Raw genomic sequence first — 27,273 nt, 5'->3', positions numbered from 1 at the left:
GAGATGTGGCTTTAAGGGAACTTGTAATCATTATCGTTGTGATTATTTATTAATCAAGACTTTTAAATGTTGGCAAGAGAAGCAGAAACTGTGTTATTCTTCACACCAACATGGCCCTCACCCCCTGATTTTTCCAACATGAGATACAGTGCTCTCTTTGGCTTTTGAGTTTGATTCCTCAACTTGAACTGATCAAATACAATCTTGAAAGAATGCACTTTAGAATCATAGAGTGAAATGCTAAAGGGGGACTATAAGAATTATCTAGTACAGCAGTCTTTGATCTGAGATCTTTATTTAGATTTCAGGAGATCAGTGAACCCCCTAGAATTATATTAAAAATTTTGTGTGCATATGCGTTTTTCTAGGAGGAAGATCCATAACTTTTATCACATTCATAACAAAAGGTTCCCTGACCCAAAAGGGTCTAAGAACCACCAATTCTAGTCCATCCTCTCCCCCGTCCTTTGTTACCAATGAGGAACAGACTCCCAGAGATGGAGAATAACATGCCTGCAACCACACAGCTAGTTAATGGCAGACCCAAGAATTGAAGTCTTTTCTGACTCTAGGTCTGAAACCAGTTCTTTCCACTATACCAGAGTTGTTTTAGCAAAGCACTGGGGACATGATAAGATATCAAGGAGATTGTAGACAGCAATGATTTGTGCCACACGTGTAACCTGAACTAGATTACCTTTGAGATCCTCTTCACCACTGAAATTCTGTGTTTCTATCCATCTTGATAGAGAACAGCATTGAACCAGATGATCCCAAACTAATTTCCCTTTAGAAATCATTTCCACTGTATGATTAGTCTTTCCTGCTCCCTATTGATCTCCCTTGCTAATAGTGCTTGGTTAGGGCTAATACTAAAATGAGTTTGCATTCCAAGAGTCTTCACCAGCTGATGGCAGGGTAGAAGGGCATCCCCATCAGGACCAGCTACATAATTTGCAGGGCCCAGTGTTAAATGAAAATACCCAGCCTCTTGTTAAAAATGTATCAAGGATTTCAAGACAGTGACAGGAGAACATTAAACCAAGTATGGGGCCTTTCTAAGCATGGGCCCCTGTGTGACTGCGTTAAGTCACACACCCGTGAAGATGGTCCTGATCCCTATTAAAGCTTTGATGGAGGGGGAATAAAGAGAAGTCAGCCTGTGGTTTAAAATTGGCCACAGGTGACCCCCAAAGGTAACGAGTTGTATATTCACAATCATAAGGACTTTTTGGCTTATCTGTGCATATGCTTGCACACACACATGCACATGCACACATAAATCAGTTGGACTAAAATTACCATCTTTTCTCTTCACCTAATGCCCAAATCCAAAACTAGTCTGCTTGAATTTTTCCTCTTAGGACCTATTGTGCTGGCATTGTTTAAGCACACATTTTCATTACCAGTTTTCATAACCAGATGACAAAAAAAGAAATGAGTTCTCCAGGGGCATCTGAAGAGTCAGGTAGAGGCAGGTACTCGAAAGCAATGGCACACGACCAGCTAGGGATATTTTAAGCTGCCAGAAAGGGGGAAAAGCAGCTTTGGGGTATGCAGTGTAATGAGCCAATACTCTCAGGCTTAGAACATTATGAGGACACAAAGCGTTTTAAATTCAAGAATCAGAACTCTGGGGTTCCAACAGGTAAGCAGATTTACCAACTGAGAAAATGGTTGGGACTTGGTATGCTTGAGTTCTACATATTTCAGTGGAGCAGAGGCACCCAAGTTATCACATTCTGCACTTCCCATTTTAGCGGCATACAGGCGTTCCCAGTTTAATGCACGACATCCGTGCTTCAGAAGGGTTGGAGCCAAATGTTGGGTGATGTACCATTGGTTAGAAACCAAAGTCTAACATGCACAAAGTGGAATTTACACTCACAGTGCTTGTAGCACTCTAAGCAAACTCAGACTTCTTGGCAAACTAAAGGCCAGTTAGCATGGGAGAAAATATAAATGGGCGAATCGATTTTTATTAGTCTCATGTGTAGTCAGTTGTTGTATAAGTGACCCAGTACTCCAAAGCCAGCTTCCTAAGTGCATTTTGCACTCCAGAGAGATCAGAAAACAACTTTCCCTGCACTTCTACTACAAAGGTAAAGAAAGAAATTGTATCACCACAGCTTAAGCCTTCAGGGAGCTTATTTCTTCAGTTTTACAACACAGCCTTTTACCCAAAAGCCCATACTAAAGCTTGATGTCCAAAACATATGGTGCATACCTAATGACAGCCTCAGTGAGTCACTCATTCATATATTTATCCAATATGCACTGACTGGTCACTTTTGGATGCCCGATGCTATGCTAGGTGAAAAGTATTTGTGGTCAAATTTCAACCCAAATCAGAATTCAATAGCAAATGTGTTATCCAGAGGCTTACCAACCAGTGCAAAAATGAAGCAAATCTTTTTAAATGTTCTAATGTGTTATTAACTCTTTGTTTGCAGTGTCTGTGGGATATGAATATGAAATGTGCCCCGGCTTTATTCTCTGGGAAAAAAGGACAGTTATCTTACAAGGTTTCGAGATGGATGCTTCTAACCTAGGAGGCTGGTCATTGAATAAGCATCATATTTTGAATCCTCAAAGTGGTAAGCACATTTTTTTGATATTTATTAATACTATTTTCCTAATGCTATATACATATATATGTAATACTTATTGCAGAAAATTTGGAAAAGTACAAGGAAAAAAGTACTTATAAGTCCACCACCTAGAGATGACCACATTATATTTCTTTTCAAATGGATCTGATTTCAAATTAGTGCTAGTAGAGTGAGACCTCTTCACAAAGTTGTATGAAACTGGGTTTTAAGAATCATCTGTCGGGGCTTCCCTGGTGGCACAGTGGCTAAGAATCCGCCTGCCAATGCACGTGACATGGGTTCGAGCCCTGGTCCAGGAAGATCCCACATGCCACGGAGCAACTAAGCCCGTGCACCACAACTACTGAGCCTGCGCTCTAGAGCCCGCGAGCCACAACTACTGAAGCCCGCGCGCCTAGAGCCTGTGCTCCGCAACAAGAGAAGCCACCGTGATGAGCAGCCCACGCACCGCAACGAAGCGTAGCCCCCACTCGCCGCAACTAGAGAAAGCCCGCACACAGCAACAAAGACCCACTGCAGCCTAAAATAAATAAATTTATTTTTAAAAAATCATCTGTCATTACTGCACTATCCCAAGTGATTAACCAGTTTATCTGACATTGTAACCAACTTCTAAAAATTGGAATAATAATTGCCATATTTCATATGATCTAAGACACCGATTATAAGTACACCACTATTTTATGGAAAATGCTGTCAATTAAACAATGACACACATTGATTGCAAGATACATACTTATTCCAGAGGTGTGAAAATAGGAAGCAAAATGTGCATCTTAGAATTAATGAATCATCTAAGTGATACAGTTTTCAAAGAGTTTTAGTGAACTCTGTCCCATTTTAAACACAACAACCCTGCAGTGCGGTCTTAACCCCATTAAAAAATCAAGACTCCGAAGCTGAGTCACGTTACTTTCCCCTAGGGCTCACGGTAAGTGGCCAAGAGCTGTCCGTGTGCTCTTTCTCTACGCCAGTTTTTTATCCACATAAATGTCAGTATATGCAGTAAGAAGCTAGGGGTAGAGTAAAGGGACAGTAATGGGTAATGGAGAAAAAGCGGTAAGAGGAACACAGGGGAAGAAGAGAAAGAATCTGGGAAAAGAGTACAGCTCTGGACTCCACTTAGTTTTAAGCCTCCTAAGTCCTGGACTTAGGAAAGAGGGAAAAGCAGTTAAGAATCAGGACACATCTTCAACCTTTGCCTTCTTTGTACCACTTTTCCTGCTGTCACTTTCTCCTAGTTTGTAATTTAAATGTTAAATAAATCAGGAGAGGAGACCACAGGTGGCCCTTAAGTCCACGCTTCTCTCAGACAAACTGATTTTGCTACCCTGGTTATAAATGCTTCATCCAAGTCACTTCACCTCCTTTTGCTGGGAAACCAATTGTTGGTGTTTCCATCCAGCGTCATTTGAACATCTGCTGGTAAGTTTTCACTGTGAAATCATATTCCTTTTCATCTAAAGAGGCAGATTCTGACCAACCTTTAGTAGAATGTGTACTTTGGGTTATTTCTCCAGGACTGGGGAAATGAATGTGTATATGAGACAGCTACACCCTCCCATCCAGCTGCCCTCGTATCCCTCTTACCTTTGTGAAATAGCTGGCTAAGGCCGGGTTATCTCGTAAGGCCATGAACTGACCAAGGCTAAGAGATCCGTTTTATAACCACACCTATGGTCTTATTCATTTGCACCGTAGTTAAATCAACCAATCCAACCAGCCACACAGGCTGGGAAATTTTGATCGGCAAAGCTAACCAGGTTTGCTTCAACCACGGAATGAGACCACCTACCAGAGTCCCAGTGTGGGCCCTGAAGATGGAGTCCATTGCTATATGCCCTTGTTATACCTCCTTCCCCCCATTCAAGGAAGATCCTAAATTCCACTTCCAACTGTTTGTTTTTTTTAAGAGCAAAGATTCAGGCACAGATATAAAATGTCAACTTTTTTTCTGTTGTCAAAAGGAGAATCAGAGTTTTAAAAGTATAAAAATGAAAGGGCAGATGCCACTTACTAAATTATTAGGTTTTTTGTTTTGATTTGAAAGAGTTTGACATTTTAAGCAGCCATTTCTTTTCCACTCACTTTTATTGGCTTGTATGGATTGTCTCTTTCAAATGCCTGTCATTGACATTAAACACAAAGTGGAAATGACCTCAGTCCAGCCAACCCCCAGCAGTGTGCTCCCACTCCTATATTCTCTTACCATTTGCTTCACCCAGGTTTAAAAATTCAGAACAGAGGGGAGCCATTCAGAAAGTTGGCTTTAGGGGCCCCCCCGATTTCCACAAATGTGTCCTTTTCACCCCTAATTCACCAGTAATTGGTTTTTATGTAATAGGTACCAAGTCATTTCTGGGAATCTTTTTAACAGCTTTACTGAAGTATAACTTATACACCACAAAATTTACCGATTTTAAGTGTACACTTCAATGATTTGTAGTAAATGGTAGAGTTGTGCAACCACCACCACCACCACAGAGTTTTAGAATTTTTTTTTTTTTTTTTTTTTTTTATGGCTGTGTTGGGTCTTCGTTTCTGTGCGAGGGCTTTCTCTAGTTGCGGCAAGTGGGGGCCACTCTTCATCGCGGTGTGCGGGCCTCTCACCATCGCGGCCTCTCTTGTTGCGGAGCACAGGCTCCAGACGCGCAGGCTCAGTAATTGTGGCTCACGGGCCTAGTTGCTCTGCGGCATGTGGGATCTTCCCAGACCAGGGCTCGAACCCGTGTCCCCTGCATTGGCAGGCGGATTCTCAACCACTGCGCCACCAGGGAAGCCCTAGAATATTTTTATCACCCCAAAAGATCCCTTGTACTCGCCCCAACCCCACTAAATCTACTTTCTGTCTCTTTCTGAGAATTTTATTCTGAGAAAGAAACCTTACTTAAGATAGATTTTTTAAAAGGAAGATTTGTTCATTTTATCATCTCATTTGTAGGCACATTGTATTTCTAACCAAGAACTGGTCACACTTGCCAGGAAACAGATCTGAAGGCAGCTCTGCCAGTGCCTTTCAGCCTGCCCTGGGACACAAACACCTCTCTTGGGACATTTTCAGAATCTAAATCCCACCCATAAATGCAGTTTTAGAAGCAGGAATGATAAGTGTGAAGGAGCAGCTTTGAGAGGACCAATTAGAAAGCAATGCTCTTTCCCCCTCAGGTCAGACAGTCTTTTCTGACTGATTAAGGCCAGAGCCTAACTCTTTAGGCACCCCGCTTTTTTGATCTGAGACAGATAGCAGATTAGAAACAAGAATCTATCTTCCCCCAATTTCCTCTCGCTGGTTAAAAAGACACCTGTAATTAGATTGGATGTCTGCTGCCATTCAATTCTGCAGTTTTTCTTTGGCTCCAAAATAATTATGCAGCAGGTAGTTTCTAGTAGGCAGTGTTTTCAGACCATTTGTCATTTCAGTTGCAGCAATTGTATTTACCTGACAATTAGCCATTGGTTGTGGAGCATTGTTTCCAAATATTATGCCTGATATATCGAGATGGTTCCTGCTTTCACTGTGAGATTAAAAAAAAAACTAGGAACTTGTGTTTTTCAATATTATTCCTTCAAAATACATCTTCTTAGTGATTACAGAGAGTACATATTTATTCTTTTAAGATAAATCAGTTCTTTAAAATTATGCCAGTTGAGTGTTTAAAATTATTAGAAAAAACAATCCAGGGTTCTAATTGGGTATTGTCATCTGTCTGAAATGGATAAAGAATTTCCTTTAACTTAGCCTCCAAGATAGGCCAGTAGTTTGTCGGCAAATGGTTTTAGTGGGAGGACAAGTAAATTTCCATTGATCACGTTGGCATATCTCCCAGTTTGTGTTTATATCCTCTCAGTCAAGTCCTAAGAGAAATATGTATTGGGTCCCATGTTGTTCATAAGCCTGAAAAATGGTTTCTTCTTTGAAATCAGCATAAAGCACCACCCACTGGCTCCCAAGGGGAATTTTTATTTCAAACTTATTTATAAGCTTCAAAAGAAGTTCTGAGCAAGGTAGCAGGAAGATATGAGTAGTGTGTTTAAAAGTATGCTTAACTTACTATACAACAGACTTGACTTTTTGGCAGAGAAAAGGAAAACTTGGGGGAGAAAATGTGCTGTAGGGATCCAGCCGGTGGGGTTTCTTTGTTGACTGTAAACAAGACACCCAATCCTTAGCAGGAAGTTGGCCTTCATATAAATAATGTGTGTAGTCTCAGGATCATTTGATTCTGTTTTCAAAATGAGCGTGTGTGGCAGAATAAACTGGAAAGGAGGCAGCAGTAATTGATCAAGATTTCCAGGAACATAAACAAAATATTTTCAAAGCAACCTTTTGCAGAAGAATTGGTGTTAAATCATTGTTGCTAGATGGTATGCCCCGGTTCTATGTAATGGAAGGTTAAACAGATTCTTGAAACAACAAAAACACCCTTCAAAATGATCTATCTTTCCAGGGCAATACAAAAGGGGTTTGCCCATTTTTGCTTTGATTGCTTCAGCTTTAAACAGGAATGGTAATTTCAGTACACGGGCACTTTAGTACCTTGCATGAAAGCAAGACATCAATTGTTGAGATGTAATCAGAAAGTACATTGCCTTATGTTTTATTTCCTTTAATCATTCTTCTTCTTTGATGGAGTGCTGGGCTTTCTAATAGAAAAGAGGAGTTTTAGAATTGCAGGCTTAGAAGAATGGTTTAGAATAGCCATCTTAGTTTTTAAATTGCCAGGAGCCTGGTAATAACATGTCATTTTGAAGGTAATTGTTAACTATACCATTATATTGATATAAAAAAAATGGAGATCTATCTGTGAAAATAGATTTTAATAGCAAATCTGCTATTTCCAAGCCCATAATTGGAAATATTTTTGAATGATATACCCTGTAGTGCATTGCTGAAATACTGACATGCTAAACAGTTGGTTTTCTCATTTATTAAAGAACATATCATAGTCTCTTTGGTAGGATATTCAGTGAGTGATCATCAGGAGATTTCTTTTCAATGATGTTGTGCAACTGTCATGCCAGTTCTCATTCACTTTCTCCCAATTCATTTAAATTGCAGTATTGATCACATTGCGATTAAGTGTTTTTTGAGAAATGAAATTCCATCCTATTAATCTAACTTAATTAACTATTCTAAATCTTAAGAAATTTCTTTACTGCCTAATAAAGTTATTAATAAAATAAATAAGAAAGTAGTGAGCCTCAAGATATCTATCTCATGGTTCTACAATAAAAGACCAATTTGTTGGGGCATAAGATCATAGCTGCTCCTGCAGATCATATGTTGAAAAAATAGCCAGAAATCACCTTGGGAGGGAAAGTAAAATTACTTTAGATTTGAAATCCAAAGGCTATATGAGTATGGGCTTTCTGTTTCCTGGAAGGCCCCTTCCAGGTTCATATCTGGTGCCATGGTTTTGTGCATGTTTTACCCTCTTATCTATTTTTGCCAGCAACGTTCCTATTTCAGAGTGATCAGTAGTTTCTCTTGTAGGACTGTGGGACTAAAAGTTGGAAGAAAACTGAGGGAGACATTTCAGGAAATGTTTAGGGAGAGTAACAGGTAGTCCGAGGAGACAGATAGCAGGGGTCATGGGAGAAAAAATAAGACTGGACAGGATAACTGCATTCATTCATTTGCTGTCAGTTACTTCAGCCTGACACACTGGCATGCCTTCTCACCACATGGCTTTGTTGTTTTTTTTTTACCTGTCCTGGCTCATTCTGGGCAGACTTGAGCTATTTAGCACAGCAGTACTTGTTCCTTGGGTTTTCTGCCCAGGCTCAGCAGGTTTTCAAAATCACTGGAATTTGGACAAGGAAACTATAAGAGACTCAAAGCCTATTTTCAACATTTACTGAGCACTTATAACAACTTGGCCACAGGGATGGGCACTGAAACGCAGGAAGGAGTAAGACAGAGGGTGTGCCTTCAAGGAGCTCATGTTCTAATGGGGAAGATAGAGAAGTAATGAAAACTGTATCATACATGTGGCAAGTGTTATAATAGAGCTATGGAAAACTGCACATACAGAGGAGCAAGTAACTAATTCTGGCTGGATAGAGCATTGGGGAAGAACTGAGCTGAGCTTTGGAGGATAGGTAAGAGTTTCCCAAGCAAACAAGATGAGGAAGGCATTCAGGATAGAGGGACTAGCAAAGTACAAAAGCAGAGAGGAAGGACTTTCCTGGTGGTCCAGCGGTTAAGAATCTACCTTCCAGTGCAGGGGACGCGGGATCGATCCCTGGTCGAGGAACTAAGATCCCACATGCTGCACAGCAGCTAGAGAGAAGCCCACGTGCCACAACGAAGACCCGACACAGCCATAAATAAATAAATAAATATTTTTTTTAAAAAAAGCAGAGAGGAATGGAAGCATGTGAAAATACTTGTAAATAGTTTGCTGTAGCTGAAGCTCAGGATACACATGAGAGGGCGATGAGACAGAAGGCTGAAGAAGGAGGCAAGAGCCAAATCATGAAGGGCTTTGTATTCCTTAATAATAAGGAATGGGCCCCTTACTCCACAGAGGATATGGAACTATTAAAAGGTTTTAAGCCACAGATTGAAACAATCTCTATGGCAGGAGTGTGGACAGTGGTTTGGAGATGGGTATGCACGGAGACCAGGAGACCAAGAACTTAAGACAAACTGAACGAAAGCAGTCGTGGTAGGAACGGAGACCATGAAACTGGTTCAACATATTTTAGGAGATAGACTCAATGGGGGTTTAGTAATTAATTAGGTTTAGAGAGTGGGGAAAAGAAGAGCCACAGTGGTGCCCACATTCCCAACTTGGGTAAATACACGCCTGGTGATACCATTCGGAAGATCAGTAGGGAACACAGGAGGAGGAGCAGGGTTTGGTAGGGGAGTGCAGAAAAATAATGAGTTCAGTTTTCAATTTGTTGAGTTTGAGGTACCTGTGAGGCATCCAAGTAAAGAGATCTACTAGGAAATTGCATGTCAGGTGAAAACTCTAGACAGGAGAAAGTTTCAGCATAGAGAGATGGGAGTTAAAGCCGTGAGAATGGATGAGATTGCCCAAAGAAAATGACTGCAAAGTATTTTCCAGCATTCTCATAAGTCAGTATCTCTATTTCCTGCACTGATGATAGTGAGATATGGTCCAAAAGAGTGGAAAATTCAAGTCCTTTTCTTATATCTTTGAAGTGCATTCTAGCAATATGATTTCTTTTCTTTTCACAGAAGTAGATTACCTTCCTGATTGTGTTTTGCTAAGGTTAATATTAAAATTGACTGATACTCCCTTTTCAGGAACCCGTTGCATAGTGCGGGTGGTTTGAAGTCAGACAGGTGTGCGCCAGGCATCAGAAGAAAGCCAGCCAGAGATGAAAAATCAGCCACGGATGATTCACAGAGCCCAAAGTGAACAGGAGATCATTAAAAGTTAGTCATTAAATGCTTCATTGAGGCATTTAGAATCAACATTAAAGGGACTGGGTATATTACTCCATTTCACAGGTGGGCAAACTGAGGCAAAGTGTTATGCTGCCATTTGTTGTAGCTGTGCAGTTAAATAAAACCTGGGGCAATGTGCTTCACTCTCAACTTCTTTTATAGCAGGCCAACACTCCTTCCTGCTTTGAACAATGAGAAATTAAAATATCGCTGAGAACATTGTGTGGTAATTTTTTTAATTCTTTTTTTTTTTTCCCTTGGATCTAGGAATCATACATAAAGGGAATGGAGAAAATATGTTCATTTCCCAGCAGCCTCCAGTCATATCAACCATAATGGGTAATGGACACCAACGGAGTGTTGCCTGCACCAACTGCAATGGCCCTGCCCACAACAACAAACTCTTTGCTCCCGTCGCCTTAGCTTCTGGCCCTGATGGTAGTGTGTATGTTGGTGACTTCAATTTTGTAAGGCGAATATTTCCCTCGGGAAACTCCGTTAGTATTTTGGAATTAAGGTAAGTCTCCTCTAATCTCTATGTTTGCTTAGTGGATAAGGAAAAAGCAAGAATGAGAAAACAGGAAGAGACAAGGCATTGCCAGAAGGAGCAGAAAATGCAGTTGCCCATATTGTAGTACTGAGTTAAGATGCAGGAATAGGGACAAAGACATAGGTCACCATGGCTACTTGTACTTGAAGAAACCTTTGAGCACTGCTTTGGAGAACAAGGAAGTGTTGACATCCCTGTATGTGTGGCCTTCCCTGGGTGCATTCCTGTCACTGACGTGGACCTCAGTACTTCTGAGTGCTCAGGTAAGTCACTCAACCCCTGCTCTGGCCACTATGAAGACTGATCAGAAATATCTAGTATTCGTTCTAGCAGGTAGAGGTGTTGTCAAATCCAAAAGGCTAAATTTTCTAAGTCCCCCAGGTCCAGTCTTTTGAAGTGGTCAGTTCATCAAAAGGAAAATGGCCGTCTGTGTTTGTGTGGCATTTTGAGGAAGGATTACTTTTTTATCCTTAAAAGCTCTAATCCATTGGAAAAAATGATTAAAGCATTCATCTTTAGGCTTTCTCCCTCTGTTTTAGGAATTTTCTTGAGAGTACAAAGTATTTTGGCACCTTTTGAAAGGAATTCATACCTTTTGGTATTTCATATTTTGAAGTTACACAAAGATAGCAAGTAAATAGACCATGGCTTAATCAGCTTTATTTCTCCCTTTCTAAGGATATAAGACACAAATATATGTCCCCTGGAGTCCTAGAAAAGGAAAACATCCTCTCTCATCCCAGTAGAGATAAACAGACCTGTTTCCCTTTCCCTGGGTAAACTGGTAGAGCCTTTCTTCTCATTGGTTATGACAGCTTTATCCCTGACACATGCCTTCAGGACATTAGGCTGAAAATTTCCCTATGTTCCAGAACACTTTGGCGCCACTCTATAAACTATTCCACAAAACAGTTCTTGCCTCATTCATCACCTCATTGACCTGAAAAGTAGTGACTGGGAGAATAGAGACAATGATGGAACAACTTGTATGTATGGAGCACAGTCAAGACCAGTGAAAGCACATGCAAAATCTTGGGTCATTTTCATTTAACACTCATGTTGACACAAACGTGGAAATTTGAATACATAAGGACAGTCCTCGAAATTTTTCAGATTCTTGTGCTTTGCTTTGGAATCTACCTCCCGTTTCTCAGACTGAGTTAGTCTTTCATACCTAGCTGGGGAAATCTTCTAGTCCCAAGCCCCCATCCATTTTTCACATTAATTCACTCCAGTTTTAATACATTTCTTAATTATAATTGCAAACGCTGTCATAGAGAACAAAGCTGTTAAATCCCTTGACTGATAAAAAAATAGATTGTAAAATTAAGATTTTATAAAGATAAAGCACATCTACAGAGTCTAGAGAGGTACTAATTCATAGCACCCTGCCCTAATCAAATGTTCATGTACCTCGGGATGTCTTACCTCACCCGGATTTGTCATTACAAGCACTTATCCCTTTGGGCACCTACTTACTGGAAAGTCAATAAGGAAGGCCAAGATGGTTGTATGCCTGGATTTGCAAATGTTCTATACAACATTCTCTGTTGTTTTCAAAATCCTAGGGAAGTTCTGTCTACCTGATGCCAAACATGGGTGGAGCACTGAACAATTCATTCACCATCTGAATATTTCCAGGCATGCAGATCTTGGCCGTCGGGTAGACAGAGACCTTGTCTTGCTGACCCTATATAGCCAACCCTATAAAACCTATATAGCTAGCCCCTATATAGCTAACTCCTCAGAGGAAAAAATCATAGGATTATCTATAAAAACAAAAAAGAAAACCCAGCTAAATTTAGTCCTTTCCGTTGTAATTTAAATGCAAATTTACCTAAGGTGGAGCAATTGCCATTCATCAAGGAGATTCTCCCTCGTCAAGGATCCTTAACAGTTCACAAATTTGAATTTGAGTCCAAAGTACCTTATGACCTTCAACACAAAGTCATTTGAAGACTAAAGTAGAATAACTTGGACCCTAGTTGCAGTGATTTTCTCAGTATAAAGGAAAATTCATTTCTGACGGCGTGAAGTGTTTTGCAATCCCTCTATTCCTTCTTACTCCAAAACACCGCTCTCCCTCACTGTCTCAGCTCTTCACATGCATAGGCGGGTGCACACCAGGAGCTCATACACCCAGGCTCTCACTTGGCCCGAGTCTCCCTAGCTGGCTCTTCGGAGCTGACTTCCTGTAGAGCAATTCTTCCTAGCACTCTTTTTTTAAATTCTCAGATCTTTTTGAGAATCTGTTGTATGTTATGGGCCTTCTCCCCAGAAAAAAACATTCACACAAAATTCAGGAGTCACATATTTTCCCTCTCCCCACATTCCCCCCCTGTGGATGAAGCCCTTTCATAGACTCATGGTTAAGATTCCCTGCATTAGGTTCAAGAAGAAAAAAATAGTTCTTCCTTCTCTACTCCAACACTCCTCTGATTGGCCATCGGAGAAATACGCTGATTGAATATATATATATATATGATCATTTTGACCTAATTAACAGGTAACTCCCTATTTGACTGCAGTCAATACCATCCACCCAGTCTGTGACAGCAAACATTATCTGTCATGTTTACTCAGAAAATAATATAGTTCTTATTAGATTCACTTTTTTAAAAAAAGTATCTATCCTGATCGGTAGCCTATACTGTACACATTGCATCTTTCACATACAATTGGTGAATTTTTATATTTGCTTTGTAACTTTTCCAGGCTTAAACTTCCTGGGGAGAAATAAGTTGATATAAGGGGCTTTGCTAGCTTAACAACCATAATGTTCATTGAATTCTACTGTATATAGACAGAAACTTCATTTTGTACCAGTTTTTGGTTGATGTTAAAATCAGTTAATTTAATTGCCCCCCCTCCAGTGCATATTAGTCATTTTATTTGGTTGAGTCATCTGTTTCCTTGGAAACACAGACTATATATAGTCATTATGTTATTGGTTGCATTTAAAGCTGTGAATGAAAGAGCAATATCGTCAATAAGTTGTTACAGAAAGGGATACAGAACATTCTAGATCTTCACTCTCTGTCAGGTTATTCATTATATAACTTAACTACTCTGTTTTCTACTTTTCTATCTATAAAATTGGCTTCACGTTAATATTTGAGCATCCTTTTACATGTCTTATACGGTCTAACTTGTTTTAAGATCCACAGATGTGTACTTCTCAGCCCAGAGTTTGATGACATTTTGAGAGGACATAAAGCTTGCTCCTACTGGATGCCCTTCTAGATTTCCTTCTCTTTCATCCTCTTGTTCCATTTTGGGCCACATTGAACAATTCCAGATGCCCCTTGACATTTCAAAGATTAGAAGACTATAGATTTTTCCTCTCAGCTCTACCCATCCAAACTGTCCCCAATTGAGTTTCTTTCATCTGACCTCAAAAAAAATTTCATTTTCATTGGTGGATGATCATTTATTTCCTCAAGCTGATCCCCCATTGGCTGAATGGGGAGGGTAAGGAAAAGTCAGTTATGTGATTATTATTAGCAACATGCCAAGAGCAACAATATTATTTCTTGTTATTTAAGTATATAGTATCCCTTTGCCTGTTTACTGCAGATTTCATCTGCACATATACATCTTAGTGCTTCCTTCCAGTGGGAAATTGAGATAAAATAATAAAGAAAGGAAGCTTATAAGATCATGCAATTAAACCTGAGGGAGTCTCAAAAATACATTCTGTGAAGATTTTTTTTTAAGATAGATTTATTTCTATATGACATAGTTTAGGTCTAGGTATCCCTAGTGACTTGCTTCTCGTGTTAAAATTTTAAACACACACACACACACACACATATTTCAGTAACACAAAAGTGATATCAAAGATTTGTGAGCTTAGCGATAGAAAGAGTCCATGGAGGTATCTGGTACAATGTAGTGCCCACTGCATGCCTGACGGTTGATCATCTCTACTTCGTTTGATCCTTTTCAATAACAGAAAACTTACGTATCTCTCTAGACAGTCCATTGCAGCTTTGGAATGCTCTGTTGAAAATTCTTCCTTATATTGCCTTCATGAAACATCCACTCAGTAGTGGCAAATGTTAACATCTGAAGCACAGAAGCCACTTCCCTCGTTTACCTGAGAAACTTTCACAAGTGTAAAGACAGATTACCATAGGTTCCTGAGCTTTCTCTCCTTCATTCTCAACATCCCCAAGTCCTTCAACTATTTCTCATCAATTAATGACTCTGTTTCCTCTTCCTTTGATTATGGCCTCAGGGTCATTTTTCAGTTTTCTAAAACTTACATGGATAGTTATATAAGTAAAAACAGGAGACACCATGTCAAGTGCTTTGCAAGAATTTAAATATGAGTATCCTCTTGCTCCCCTCTCATCTTCTAATTTCACGAATCTATTAGAAAACTTATTAAGCATAACTGGAAATGGCTTATTCTTTATAAAAACCTCATGCTGTTATTCTTCAAGATGCTGTTATTCTCCAGATATTTATTTTGTCCTTTCCTTAAAAATGAAAGAAAGAAAAAAAAATAAGAGCCTGGCAGATGCTTCTTGGTACCTTGAGTAATTTGGACTTGACAAATGTCAATGTGACACGAAAATTTCTCTTGAGATTTTACTGTTTCTTTTACAGTGACTGGTTAATATTTCCTACATTGTTCTCAGGACTCAACTCCTGTCATTGACTAGGGATTGAGTAGAACTGGAATAGCACCCATTTAGGGGCAGTTAGCACGCTGAGGGGCAGTGGAACTTGTAGAGCACTCTGCTGAAGGAGCATATGGAACGTGGACTTTGAGGGCCCTGAAAATATCTGAGAAATGACCAAGAACCTTCCTCTTGTCAGCAGCACTGGAGCTACAAAGACAGAAACAAACTACATGTAGATGAAATAGGTGGTTACCTTCCCAGTGTAATCTCATGTATTAGCATTGACACTCAAAGGCTCCCTTTACCTCACCCCAAAACATCTTCGCTGGCCTTCCACAGTGCCCCAATTTCCACTCTAAGAAATGTGTTCCTCTGAGTTGAGACATTGCCTCTCCAAGAGTCCCCAACACAGGAACCTGTGTTAGAATGACCCACCAAGCTAAAATCATCATTAATCCCTGGGCATGGATTCGTTTGTCAGATTGCTTTTCAAACGAACTGCTAGCTGAAAGCGGGACCCTAAACACAAGACAGGTAAGTTGAGATAAGGCCAAGGGACAGAGCCAGAGAATGAGAAGGACAGTCTTAGATGAGGGTTTGCTGAAGTTGGAAGATCTAAGAAGTCAATGAGTGGCAGGAGTGGGAACTCAGTCTTCAAAGGAAGACTACCATGGGAAGATGAGCAGGCAGGGAAGTCCGTTCTTTGACTTCAGATATTTCTGGCTAAGTGTAAGGGAAGAAGCTGAAAACAGCATGAAGAACAAGCAAAGTGCTGCAACCAACACAGAGCAGGCCAGGCAAACTCTCATGACGACTGGTCACGAGACAGCAACTCCGAAGTTGGCATGTCCCTTTTTTCTCCATCCCCCACCTCACTGGATGTACAAAGAATAGGTCCGAAATGATGCTAAGTGAAAGAAACCAGACACAAAAGGATACGTATTATATGATTCTGTTCATATGAAATGTCCAGAATAAGCAAATCCATAGAGACAGAAAGCAGATTAATGGTTGCCTGGGGCTGGGGGAGCCGGGGAAATGGGGAATGACTGTTGATGGATAGGGGGTTTCCTCATGGGATGATGAAAATGTTCTGGAATTCAGTGATAGTGATGGTTGCACAACTCTATGAATGTATTGGAAACTGCTGAATTGCACTTTTTAGAAGGGTGAATTTTATGGTTTGTGAATTATATCTCAATAAAAAGTTTTTAATTAAAAAAGAATAGACGGCCCTTTTAATCATGTAGGTCCTGAACAAAATCAAAGATCTACTTAAAGATCCTACCATCAGGAGCATTTCTTGCTCTAAAAAGATTTGCCATTCCACTCCTTTCTCCGAACTCACCGCAAGCTTCAAGTCAGTCAGTTGCCAGGTGGTGATGCCCGCTGATGGGCCCGGGCACCTGTGAAGCGCTCACACGCTGACACCTCAGCATGCAGTCCATTGCCGGCTACACAGCAGACCGACTTTGGTGGTGGCTCAATCCTAAATCTTTAACTAAAAGTAATTCTGGGACAGAACAAGGTCACACACTGGAAATAAATTCCGTCATTTTCACTTCCTCCCTCTGAGATGTTAATGAGAGAAGCTGCTCTGCGTAATATGGGACATCTTTCCAAATTCACAGTGACATTATTGGCAGGACCAGAAGGAGCCGCGAGAAAGTCAGACCATCCCCCTCCCCACACCTTGCCATCACCTAAGAATTTCAAAACCCTTTGTAGCCACACAGATGGTTCTGTACCATGACACTCTGTGGTAGATGAAACCATGCTTTAATGAGATCCTTTTAGTATTTTTACAACTCACCTTCCTTCAGGAAGATCAACCCTGTAACGGTGATTAGAGCCAGCCTCAAGCACACTCACCCTGTAATTTAGAGACCACAAAAACAAGCAAGTGTCTAGAGACAAAAAAACTCAAAGAGGTTCAAATGTCTGGGGCCAGATTTCTAATCACATCTCCCCACGCTTACCTTTTGATCTTTTGTGTCAACCCAGGGGATACCCACCCTTTTGAGGTGGCCCCATGAAACAGAAAAGTCAGTGGATCCTCACCGTAACCCAACTAGTAAAATCCCAGAAAGATTCTCTTTAAAAAGACTTGAATCAGTAGTTGCAGATGGCTTCAAAAGAAATCATTTTGTATCTTTTCTTCTTTCCTGATGTTCCAAAGAATAAGTACATTTTCTAGTTTAGATAAAAAGATTTGTTATCTTCATGTTTTTCAAAATGACATAAGGGCCAGGTTTTAAAGGATTTTAAAATTTAAATGACTATATTTCACAGATGATTATAGCCTTTTAATTCTGGGCAGATTTGACCCAAAGTCAGGCCTGTCCACGGACTGCGCTCCCGGTGTGAGAAGACCCATACCAGGTCCCAGAGTGAAATAGCCTAGGCAGTGCCCTGTGCCAAGAGGCTTATAGATCAGGGGCTCCCCAAAGCGCTCTGCTGCTTCTGACATAGTTCTGTTTTGCCCACCCCGGATGCCCCCTTGGTGCATGGATAACTGGACAACACAAGGCCCTAGGAGTTTGATGTAAATGGTGTTTTATCGAAGCTATTTTGATGCAGCACTTTTGATGCCAGGGACATTCTATCATGGTCGAAGAGAAAACTTTTATACTTTCAATTTGTTAAATTGTTTAATATTGCTAAATAATGTGCTAATGTTCACAAGAGATGTCCCTATCTTATCTCTGCAATCATATAAGTGGCTTAAAGTTGGGTGTGGGATGTCTGTTGCACGCAAGACTTGATAATGAAAGAGTTTGCATTTTGATAAAGTGGCTTTTGAAATAACTAATAAGAACCTGCTGTATTAAAAAATAAATAAAATAAAATTCAAAATAAAAAAAACAGAAAAACAAAATAGAGCCTAGAACAGTCAGACCCTTTGCAGTGGCTACTTCTTCAAAACCTAGCCCAGTGGTTCTTAAACCTTATTCTGCATCAGAATCACCACCTGAGTTTGTTCAAAATGGAATTCCTGGGAATTCCACTCCCACTTCAAGATCCTGATTCAGTATGACTGGGGAGAGCCCCAGGAAACTGCATATGTGGCAAGAACCCAACCGATTCCAGTGAAAACAGTCCCGAGTGAACTTTTTAAAAAAACTGCCTTAGAGCTTTGCCCACCCACCAAGCAGGATGTTCAGTCACCTTGACACCATTTTAGGAGGAGCAGCCTGGAGGGATTGGGTCCACTTTGGCTTGCACATCTGACTAAGTGATCCCTGTGGGGTCCCTCTAATAGCCACAAGCTGAGTTAGGAATAGGAATAATGTCTGGTTAGGTTTGGCTTGTTGAATGATACTGATGACTCTCTGTTTGCTTTTACTTGCCACTCGTGGATACCTTGTGCACCCTAGAAACAGAGATACCAGACATAGGTAAGCAAATCACATGGGTGGCTACCTAATGCCCCTTTTTGCCTAAGACGCCACCTCCTAATAATGCGCTAACAGGGAAACTTCTTAAGTAAGGTTAAAGGCATAATGTGAACATGAACTTGGAAGTTATAACTCAGGTAAGTGTCTTCCGAAAGGAGAGAGCTCCACTAAGTGGGAATTTGCTGGAGGATCAGAATATACCAAAAAGAAAACAAGATAAGTGAAAGCTGGCCGTTCAGTACTTCATGGGAAAGCAAAACTTTCAGGCTTATGTTTTCCTTAGGTGATATCACAAGTGAGTTTGTAAGTTCAAATAGATTCGATGTTTTCAAGTTGCAGGTAGAGAGAGAGGTAGCACGGCAATCTTCCTGCTTCCAGGAATGTAGTTGACGTGTGTATTAAGAGAGGATGCCCATGATGACCTTCTTGAATAAGATTTTTCCATTTTCCTCTTATGTGACCTCATGGTTTCTATTTTATCCCACCAAAAAAATAATAAACTTTAAACTGACCATTTACTGACAAGGGCACATAACTCTGAAATTAGTCATAATGAGTATTTGTATTCAATTTGTTTATGCATTACACTTGTCAAAACTGTTCTAAATTACCTGAACTTGCAAAGGAGAAAATTGAATTTGTTCACTTTCAAATGCCAATTGTCATCAAAATGGCACTGGTAGGGTTTGTAATTTGGATTTTGTTTGGGAGATGCCACTTCCTAAATACCAGTGCACAAGATCAGCCTTGCTACTTTGGCATAACTGATTCCTTAAGCAAATTAAATTGGTTATCAAATTGCTTACTGGTAAAATGTTGCCCAGTATTAATTATAAGCATTAATTGCCCATTTAACAATCTGTGTGATTTTAACTAGCATGAATGAAGGGATCTTTGCTAAGTTGAAGGGCATTGCTTGAAGGTAAAACTAACCAGAAGGTGACAATAAGTGTAACACTGAAGTTGTAAGAGAAATCTTCACGTATCTCAAATTGCAATACGCGTTTAGACACAAGGGATTAGAACAAATTGGAATGTAGTCCAGTGGTTTTTCTTTCTCAGGTTTGGCATGTTTTCACAAAGTAGAAAGAAACAATCTCAAAAGAGCTGATGTGCGCTTGGGAAATGGCATGAAATGGCAAGAAATTACATCTCAATATAGGAGACCTTCCTGACTGTTGGCTGTCAAGAAAATAACCATCAGATTTGAATTTGGTGCGTTGGGCTGTTCCATTTTCTAAAGGCCAGTGCGCAAAGTTTGAGAACAGCCTCGCTGAGCAACATAGTTAGAAGAAGACAGTAACACTGATTTTTTTTTTTGCCACTTTCTGAACAAGACTATTCTTGTAGGTATTTATTTTGCATACACAGTCACATATGATCTAATCTAATATTAGTCCAAGCACAGGCTTGTTGGTGACCCTGGGCGAGCCTTCTATGTGTCTGGGTTTCCCCAGCTGAGGTTTGAGAAGAATGATAATTCCAACTTCCCTCACAGGCACATTGGGGATATTCAATAATAAATGAATGGAATGCATTCCAAAGTGCTTTTGTGCAAATAACATTTCTCTTGGAAAAATAGCCTATGGACTTTTCCTAAACAAAACGTGATTAATCTGGCTCAGTTGAAACTTCCACAGACTGGCTACCAAAGTATTGAAGGTTGTTTCAGGGAAGGGTTGTGACCCCTTCTGTATTCTAGGAAGATCTAAGGGCACTGGAAAAATTTTATTCTGAAGGCAAAAAGTGCAAGTAAATCTGTCAAAACTTTTACTCAAACCCCTATTTAAGCAGTCTTTGCTACAGAGATGCTTTGTCTGATATGACTGCCAAATCAATTCTGGAATCTGTTGGGACCCTTTACAGTTTATTTACAGCAGCTGTCATGGTGGTTCCAGGGTTGAAGATGTCCCTGGAATCTACCGGATTCTCTTATTTGGTGAAGGTAAGTAGAAAAAAATCAAGTATTCCAATTGGATTTGATTTTTTTCCAATTAAAACCGTAAACTGGGTCTCAAATCAGTATTTGCCAGCCTTACTATCATTAATATAAATATGCTTAGAGGGCAAATGCAATTACAAATGCAATCAGGGACATGCCAGTCCTTAAGAGTATCTTAATTATTCTAATGACCTTCTCCCCTCCATTTTGCTTGGCTAAGTAGCCAAGGCCCGAACTCCTCTATGTCTTAGTTAGTTTCATGTCCTACAGTTTAGTTCAGCACTTCCTGAACATCAACCCTGTCAGACCCTCTGTTGGCACTGAGGTAGAGAGAGGAATAAGGTTCTTGCCTGCAAAGAGTTCACAGTGTAGCCGGAGAGAGAGAGATGTGGAAAAAATAGTGCTTACACCGAGCACTCAGATCTCAGTTTCTAATACCATTCTTCAATAAAAGGAACCAGGAGTCCTTGGAGAAATGATTCATTCTAGTCCTGGAGCAGGGATTATACAAGACGAGCCTGCAACATCTTGTACTTCCAGAAAGTAAGGAAGTGCTCAAAAAAAACAAAACGCACCGACATTGATGGGGGTTTATGAGGGGCACATAAGCCCACAGAAAGAGCTCCCAATGGCTAAAGCTGGAACAATTTGAGCAACAAAATAAAGTCACATTGGAGTTTAATGCAAAGTATAAAGCAAATATCCATGAATCCATACTGATATAAATAAATGGTTGAGTTCATAAATAAATGGAGGAGGAAAGATAAAGTTCTCATGCAGAAGAACTCCAGATAATTTATGTAGCTGCTCGACCCTCAAGGAGGTGGAGTGTAACTCCCTACTCCTTAAGTGTTGCCTTGGCAGAATGACTTCCTTCCAAAGAATACAATGTGGAAAGTAAGAGAGAAAGTAAATTTGCAGAGGACAAACTTGACAAACACTACCTCAGCCAGGCGATCGAGGTCAACATCAATAGTAAGTCATGTTGCTATTATTACCCTTGATTTGATTTGCTGAGAATGGCACTTTACCCTTGTGGTCTTCCTCCCCAAAAGCTGTAATCGCTGTCTAACTATGAGAAAAAAGAAAAATCAGACACGTTGCAGTGGGGGCATCCTACAAAATATCTGACCAGTACTCCTTAAAACTATCAGGGTCATCAAAAACAAGGGAAGTCTAAGAAACTGTCACAGCCCAGGGGAGCCTAAGGAGACGAAGACTAAATATAATTTGGTATCCTAGGTGGAATCCTGAAACAGAAAAAGGATATTAATTAAAAACTAAGGAAATATGAGTAAAGTATGGACTTCATAATTTAAAAAAATAATGCTAATACAATGTGATAGCTGCTGCTAGGTCACGTGTCCCTCCTATCTGCTCATTTCTCTCCCTTTCTGCTTCTATTGTAACACTTGGATTTATGACAGTCATAGCCTATTTACTGATCTGACTCCCCCACTAGACTGTGAGTTTCATGCAGCAAGGGGCTGTATTGGGCGCACAGGTAGGTCTCCAGACCATAGCACAGTTCCTTGGCACATTGTTTGCACTTAGTAAATACTTCTGAATGACTTGATGAACAAATCCACAATACAGAAATGGTATTACCAAGCAAGGAGTGCAGCTGAGAGATGTCAGGACCTTGGACTAATGACGGTGGAGATAAAGAGAAGTGGGCAGATTGGAAAAGAGTTTAGGAGGTAGAATTTTTTTTAATGATGTTTTACTGGATATGGGGAATGGCGGAAAGAAGGAGCAGTAAAGAATGGCTTCTGGTTTCTGGCTTAGACAATTGGGTGTGAGGCAGAGTGCTGTGCAGTGAGCACGTTAGAGATGAGACAAGATTGCTCTCCTCCAAGCTCTCATGGTTTACTGGGGCATACCAATACATTTTTACAAAAGTAATATGATGTGTGATCCCCGAGAATAGAGGTAAGCATAGTGCAAATAACTGAGCCTAGAGATTTCCGGAAGGCTTTCTTCAGAAGATGATGCCTGAGTAAAGCCTTAAAGGGTTAAAGAGAATTAATTACTAAGTGAAGAAAGGAATGTGCACCACACCAAGGAACATTTAAAAGTTTGTACAGTTTTTAAAGATGGGAACCAAATGATCAGAATAACCCTGGAGTCAGTATGGGGGAAAAATGGATTTAAGATTTGAAAAACACCTCCTATGGGCAGGACTATAGAAAATATTCCAGGCCACAGATGATAAGAGTTAGAACTAATGTGATGGCAGGAGGGACAAAGCTTCTGAAAGCTTGTTTTCAGGCACAATTAGGCACAATATGGAGAGAAAAGGGGAGAGTAAGGGTTAGACTTCCATGTTTGGAGCTTGGATGATATCAGCAGTACATGAACCTTAAGTTCAAGCAAATTGTCCCCCAAACCAAAGTTCCTGCAGCTATCGGAAAAATGATATTAGGAATAATCAAAACTAATGAATGAGCTCAGCCACGTATGCAGATAAAAATAACACAAGATCCTATGTAAATATGTAACTGAAGAGTTTCAGGAATACCAAAATCCAATCAAGGTAACTTGAGTGTCACCTTTTGGAGGTATAGATGATTGTAATTATAACCAAAAAAAGGTCAAATATGATCACTTCTATTATGTCCTGAAAGAAGAAAAAGTGTATTAGAGACGTACGGTGGTCAGCTAACAAAAGGAAGCTTGGAGTGGAAAAGTATCTCCAGCACAGCCCTCCCTAAGATACACTCCTCACTTTTTGTACATGCCTTTCAATTTCCAACAGGACCCTGGGAGGACAGTAGTGACCCCAAGTGAGGCAGGAAGCCCAGAAGACAAGAAGTAGGTTTTTGAAGGATGGGGAAGGCAGGAAGAGAATAACTTCTGTTTTGGATTTGTTGAGTTTGAGGTGACTTAGACATCCAGGCAGTCATCTAGTAGGTAATTGGAGAACTGAGGGGGGATATGAAAGGTATGTATGAGAAAAAGGATCTCCTGGGATTTTCTATCTTCTGCTTCTTTCTCTACCCCCAAATGGTCGGTATTGGAATATCAGGAACATTACAGGTTAGCAGTATGCACTGAATTATTTTTTAATCCCAGACCCATTACTAGAAAAACAAAGAGGTATCTATCTCCTCGGCACATAAGGAAGATACATTAATTCTTTTATCTCTTAAGAGAATTTTCCATTTGTGACAAAAGGCAGACCCCAGGGAGTATATGCTGAACAAATTGCTTTGAATAACTTTACTTTTCTCTTCCTTAGCACAAGTCCTGCTCACAAATACTATCTGGCTATGGACCCTGTGTCTGAATCACTTTATCTATCAGACACCAATACCCGAAAAGTCTACAAGTTGAAATCTCTTGTGGAAACAAAAGATTTGTCCAAGAATTTTGAAGTGGTGGCAGGAACAGGAGATCAGTGCCTTCCCTTTGACCAGAGTCACTGTGGAGATGGAGGGAGAGCATCGGAAGCTTCACTGAACAGCCCTCGAGGTAAAAGAAAAAAATCCTTTGGTTATCTAAAGGTTTCATTTGACTTCGCAGAATCCTAAGATTGTTATCACACTGTAGTCCATCCATCCCAAGGTACCTCTGACAGACATCATCTCTGAAGTCTATCTCGGAAGATAGGCACACCCAGGACTAATTTTTAGCCAATATGCATTAGTATAGTCATAACTATTATTAAAATATTGGAATGCTTCTTTTCTGGTTGATAAATAGTTATTGCCCAGAACCCTGTGCCTCCCGGACACCCCAGCCTCTCCCCATGATCTCCTTCCTGGAAACTCCCAATAGTCCAACAACTAAAGGGTTAACTCCTGGCCAGCAGAGAGCCTCCAGGAGGAAGGCTTTAGCACTGTGGCCTGCACTGGTTTGGGGTCAGGTCTGTGCCACCTTCTGCCACTTTCAAATATATTGAGTATCTCACAGACTTTAGACATTCCTGGCTTTTCCTTAACAACCAACCTTTAATGAACCTATCTTCCATTAATTTATCTAAATCATTCTTGAAGCTATTTATATTTTCAATTTATATCACCCCTAGTATAACAAATTCCAATTTTTTTTTTTTTTTTGGCCTTCTGTGAGAGCTTGGCCTTACTATTATTTTTTTCTAAATTCAGCTTCTCAATCTTTAAGGGCCAACCCTCAATTCTGTTGCCTGGGATTTGTAAATAAACATGTGTTCTCCCAGTCAGCTTCATGATTTTATAGACTTGGATCATATTCCCATCTTAGGCCACTAAGCTGAAGGATAGTCAACTTTTAAGTCTGTCGTCATATATCATCCACCCTATCTCCTTAATTATTTAATCATTCTTCTCTGTTCCTTCTCCAAGATGTGTGTATGTGTGCTTTTATTTCAGCAGGTTTTATGAAGTATTCATTGTAGTGGGTTTTAAGAACCCAATGTGTGTTTTTTTTTAAACTATTACACAAATAATACACAATTGTTGCAGAAAAATTAGAAAAGAGAGAACACAAAAAATGTTTTTAATTGAGGTCACCCATAATCCATAATCCTACCACATCTAGAAAACCACTGTTAACATTTTAGTGTATATCCTTCTAGACTTTTTTCTATGCATATCATATATTTTATTCTCTAATAATGGAATCATATTATAGAATGCTGTTCTGTAATCTGCTTTTCATACTTAATGTATTATGAACACCTTTCCATGCCAAAAAATATAGTGAGGTCAATGTGTTTAATTTGTTAGATGGTCAACTTACTATTTCAAATATTAAGAGGTTACTCTTTAGCTATTTGACATTTGCCATATGGGGATTAAATTTCAACTACAATCGGAGTTTAAAGCCTTCCCTTTCTTCAACGCCATACTCAAGGCATGTGTCTTTCATAAAGCCCCTCTGGCTAACCCAGCCCATTAAATCTGAATTTCTTTAAGAGTGTCTACACTACCCAATTAGCACCTGATTATATTTTGCCTTCTTTTACTTTCCAGTCCTTTCATGAATGGAGTGTTTTTTATTACCAAAGTGAGCTGCTTGAGATGAGAAACTATATCTAATATTTCTTTTGACTCTTCCCCACCTCCCCAGCAATATCTTGCACAGTGTGAGATCCACTACACATGCTTCTTGTGTAATTGACCAATTAGGTAACTCTTATCCATACCCAAGTATTCCTAAGAAGAATTTCAATGGCACTTAAAGGGGATGACCTTTTTTCCCTAAGGGAACATAAGCGTCCCCACCCATAAGTATCATGGTAAAGTGTTTGGGAATGTTTCTTTTTTCCTCTTGTACCTGCGCTCGATCCTTACACATAGTAGGTCCGCAATAAATATTTGATGAGTGAATGCATAACTCAGGTGCAACATATAATCAGCTCATCTTTCAAGGAAATACATCAGGCTGGGTCCCACCTTTTACACAGGTTTAAAACCCTTACAGGTATTATAAGGATTTCTGCATGAGAAATAGGGAGGAATCAAGCTTGTATTGTGCCTGAAATTGACATCCTCCTGAGTTGCTGCTGGTATGAAAACCACTCATCTCACCTACCACATTCAACCTGCCACATAGAGGATGAATATCAGCTTTTCCAAATGAAGCAAATAATTGGTTCACTGCAGCTCTGCTTTTTTTTTTTTTTTTTGGCTTGGAAAGCAACAATAATAGAGTCCTGATGAGCAGGATTTACATGAACTCTGGAAACGTCAGTAATGAGAGTGCCAAAATTTATATATCTATTAAAGCTAACATTAAACTAAGTTTTTCTTCTTGTCATAGCTAGTAGCGCATTTTCCTTTGGCTTGACTTACGCAACCTTCTATCTGAGCGTGGCTTTTACAGTAATCTGGTACACTTTATTCATCCCAAAGCAATAAGGGGCCCTGAGAACAGCTGGCCCAGTCTTCAGACAGCTGAATGTCTAATCCATCCAAGACAGCTTTCACATAATGTACTAAAGCTGCTGTTGGCAGCATCTGCTCTGATCCAGTGAGTGAATGAGGATTTTTAAAGGGAGGGAGTGTGTGACTCACACTAAGTGTCCATCACATCTCCTTCAACCATATTCACAGTGTTTGAGGACCCTGTTAGTGATCTTCGAAATCGCTCAGGTGGCAGAACCTATGTCCAGACATCGGTTGATCTGAAAATGCTGGTCAGAACACTTAGGTGCCTAGCTAGGGCACCTATCTCCACGCTGAATCTAGACAGCACCTACCCTTGGCAGTGAATCAGAAGTGAGGTTCTCATTATATGGAATGCTGCAGGGCAATTTCATAGACTTCCGTAGAGGAAGGAAATATCATGCAAGAAGTCATTAGGGCACGGTGTGCAAATTGAGAGGAGAGTATTGCTAATTGCTAATTATGTCTTTGAGGTTCTCCTGCAGGTTCTTTATCTCCCAAGAAAGCCCAATTTGTTTGTTTTTTGGCTTTACAGCTACCATGAACAGCAGCTCCTTCGTCCTTCCCCCTTAGAAGACAGCAAATGTTTAATGGATTTCTTGAAGGAGAGGTTTGATTTTTCTCTCCACCTAGAAGCTAATAAAGAAAAGCTGTAGATCAGTAGAAAATGGAAATGTACATCTAGGGAGTATCATTTCTAGGTTAGGAAAGAGAGTTCGCTCTAAGACTTTAACAAGCAACATATTGCAATTACAGGCAGGCTCTCCAGCATGTCCTTAATTATGCAAGGTAAGTCAAATAAATGTTAATCTGCAAGACAGCTAATTTATTTTCTGAATCTATTCTA

General features: G+C 40.0%; 1 protein-coding gene across 3 annotated transcripts in view; it reads left to right on the top strand.

Moving 5' to 3' along the window:
- Window positions 1-27,273, top strand: part of TENM1 (teneurin transmembrane protein 1) — a 563,665-nt gene that overhangs the window by 442,566 nt on the left and 93,826 nt on the right. For 2 of the 3 annotated variants that reach the window (XM_061179128.1, XM_061179126.1), the window contains exons 19-22: window positions 2,454-2,597; window positions 10,303-10,552; window positions 18,594-18,614; window positions 23,798-24,030. In XM_061179128.1, the coding sequence (XP_061035111.1) occupies window positions 2,454-2,597; window positions 10,303-10,552; window positions 18,594-18,614; window positions 23,798-24,030 (648 nt within the window). The remainder of the gene's footprint in view (window positions 1-2,453; window positions 2,598-10,302; window positions 10,553-18,593; window positions 18,615-23,797; window positions 24,031-27,273) is intronic. The other variant, XM_061179127.1, reaches the window with a different exon arrangement.

The sequence above is a fragment of the Eubalaena glacialis genome, chromosome X (assembly GCF_028564815.1).
Source record: "Eubalaena glacialis isolate mEubGla1 chromosome X, mEubGla1.1.hap2.+ XY, whole genome shotgun sequence".
Classification (NCBI taxonomy): domain Eukaryota; kingdom Metazoa; phylum Chordata; class Mammalia; order Artiodactyla; family Balaenidae; genus Eubalaena; species Eubalaena glacialis.
The sequence above is the reverse complement of the archived record's forward strand: the minus strand, read 5'-3'. Positions and strand labels throughout refer to the sequence as shown.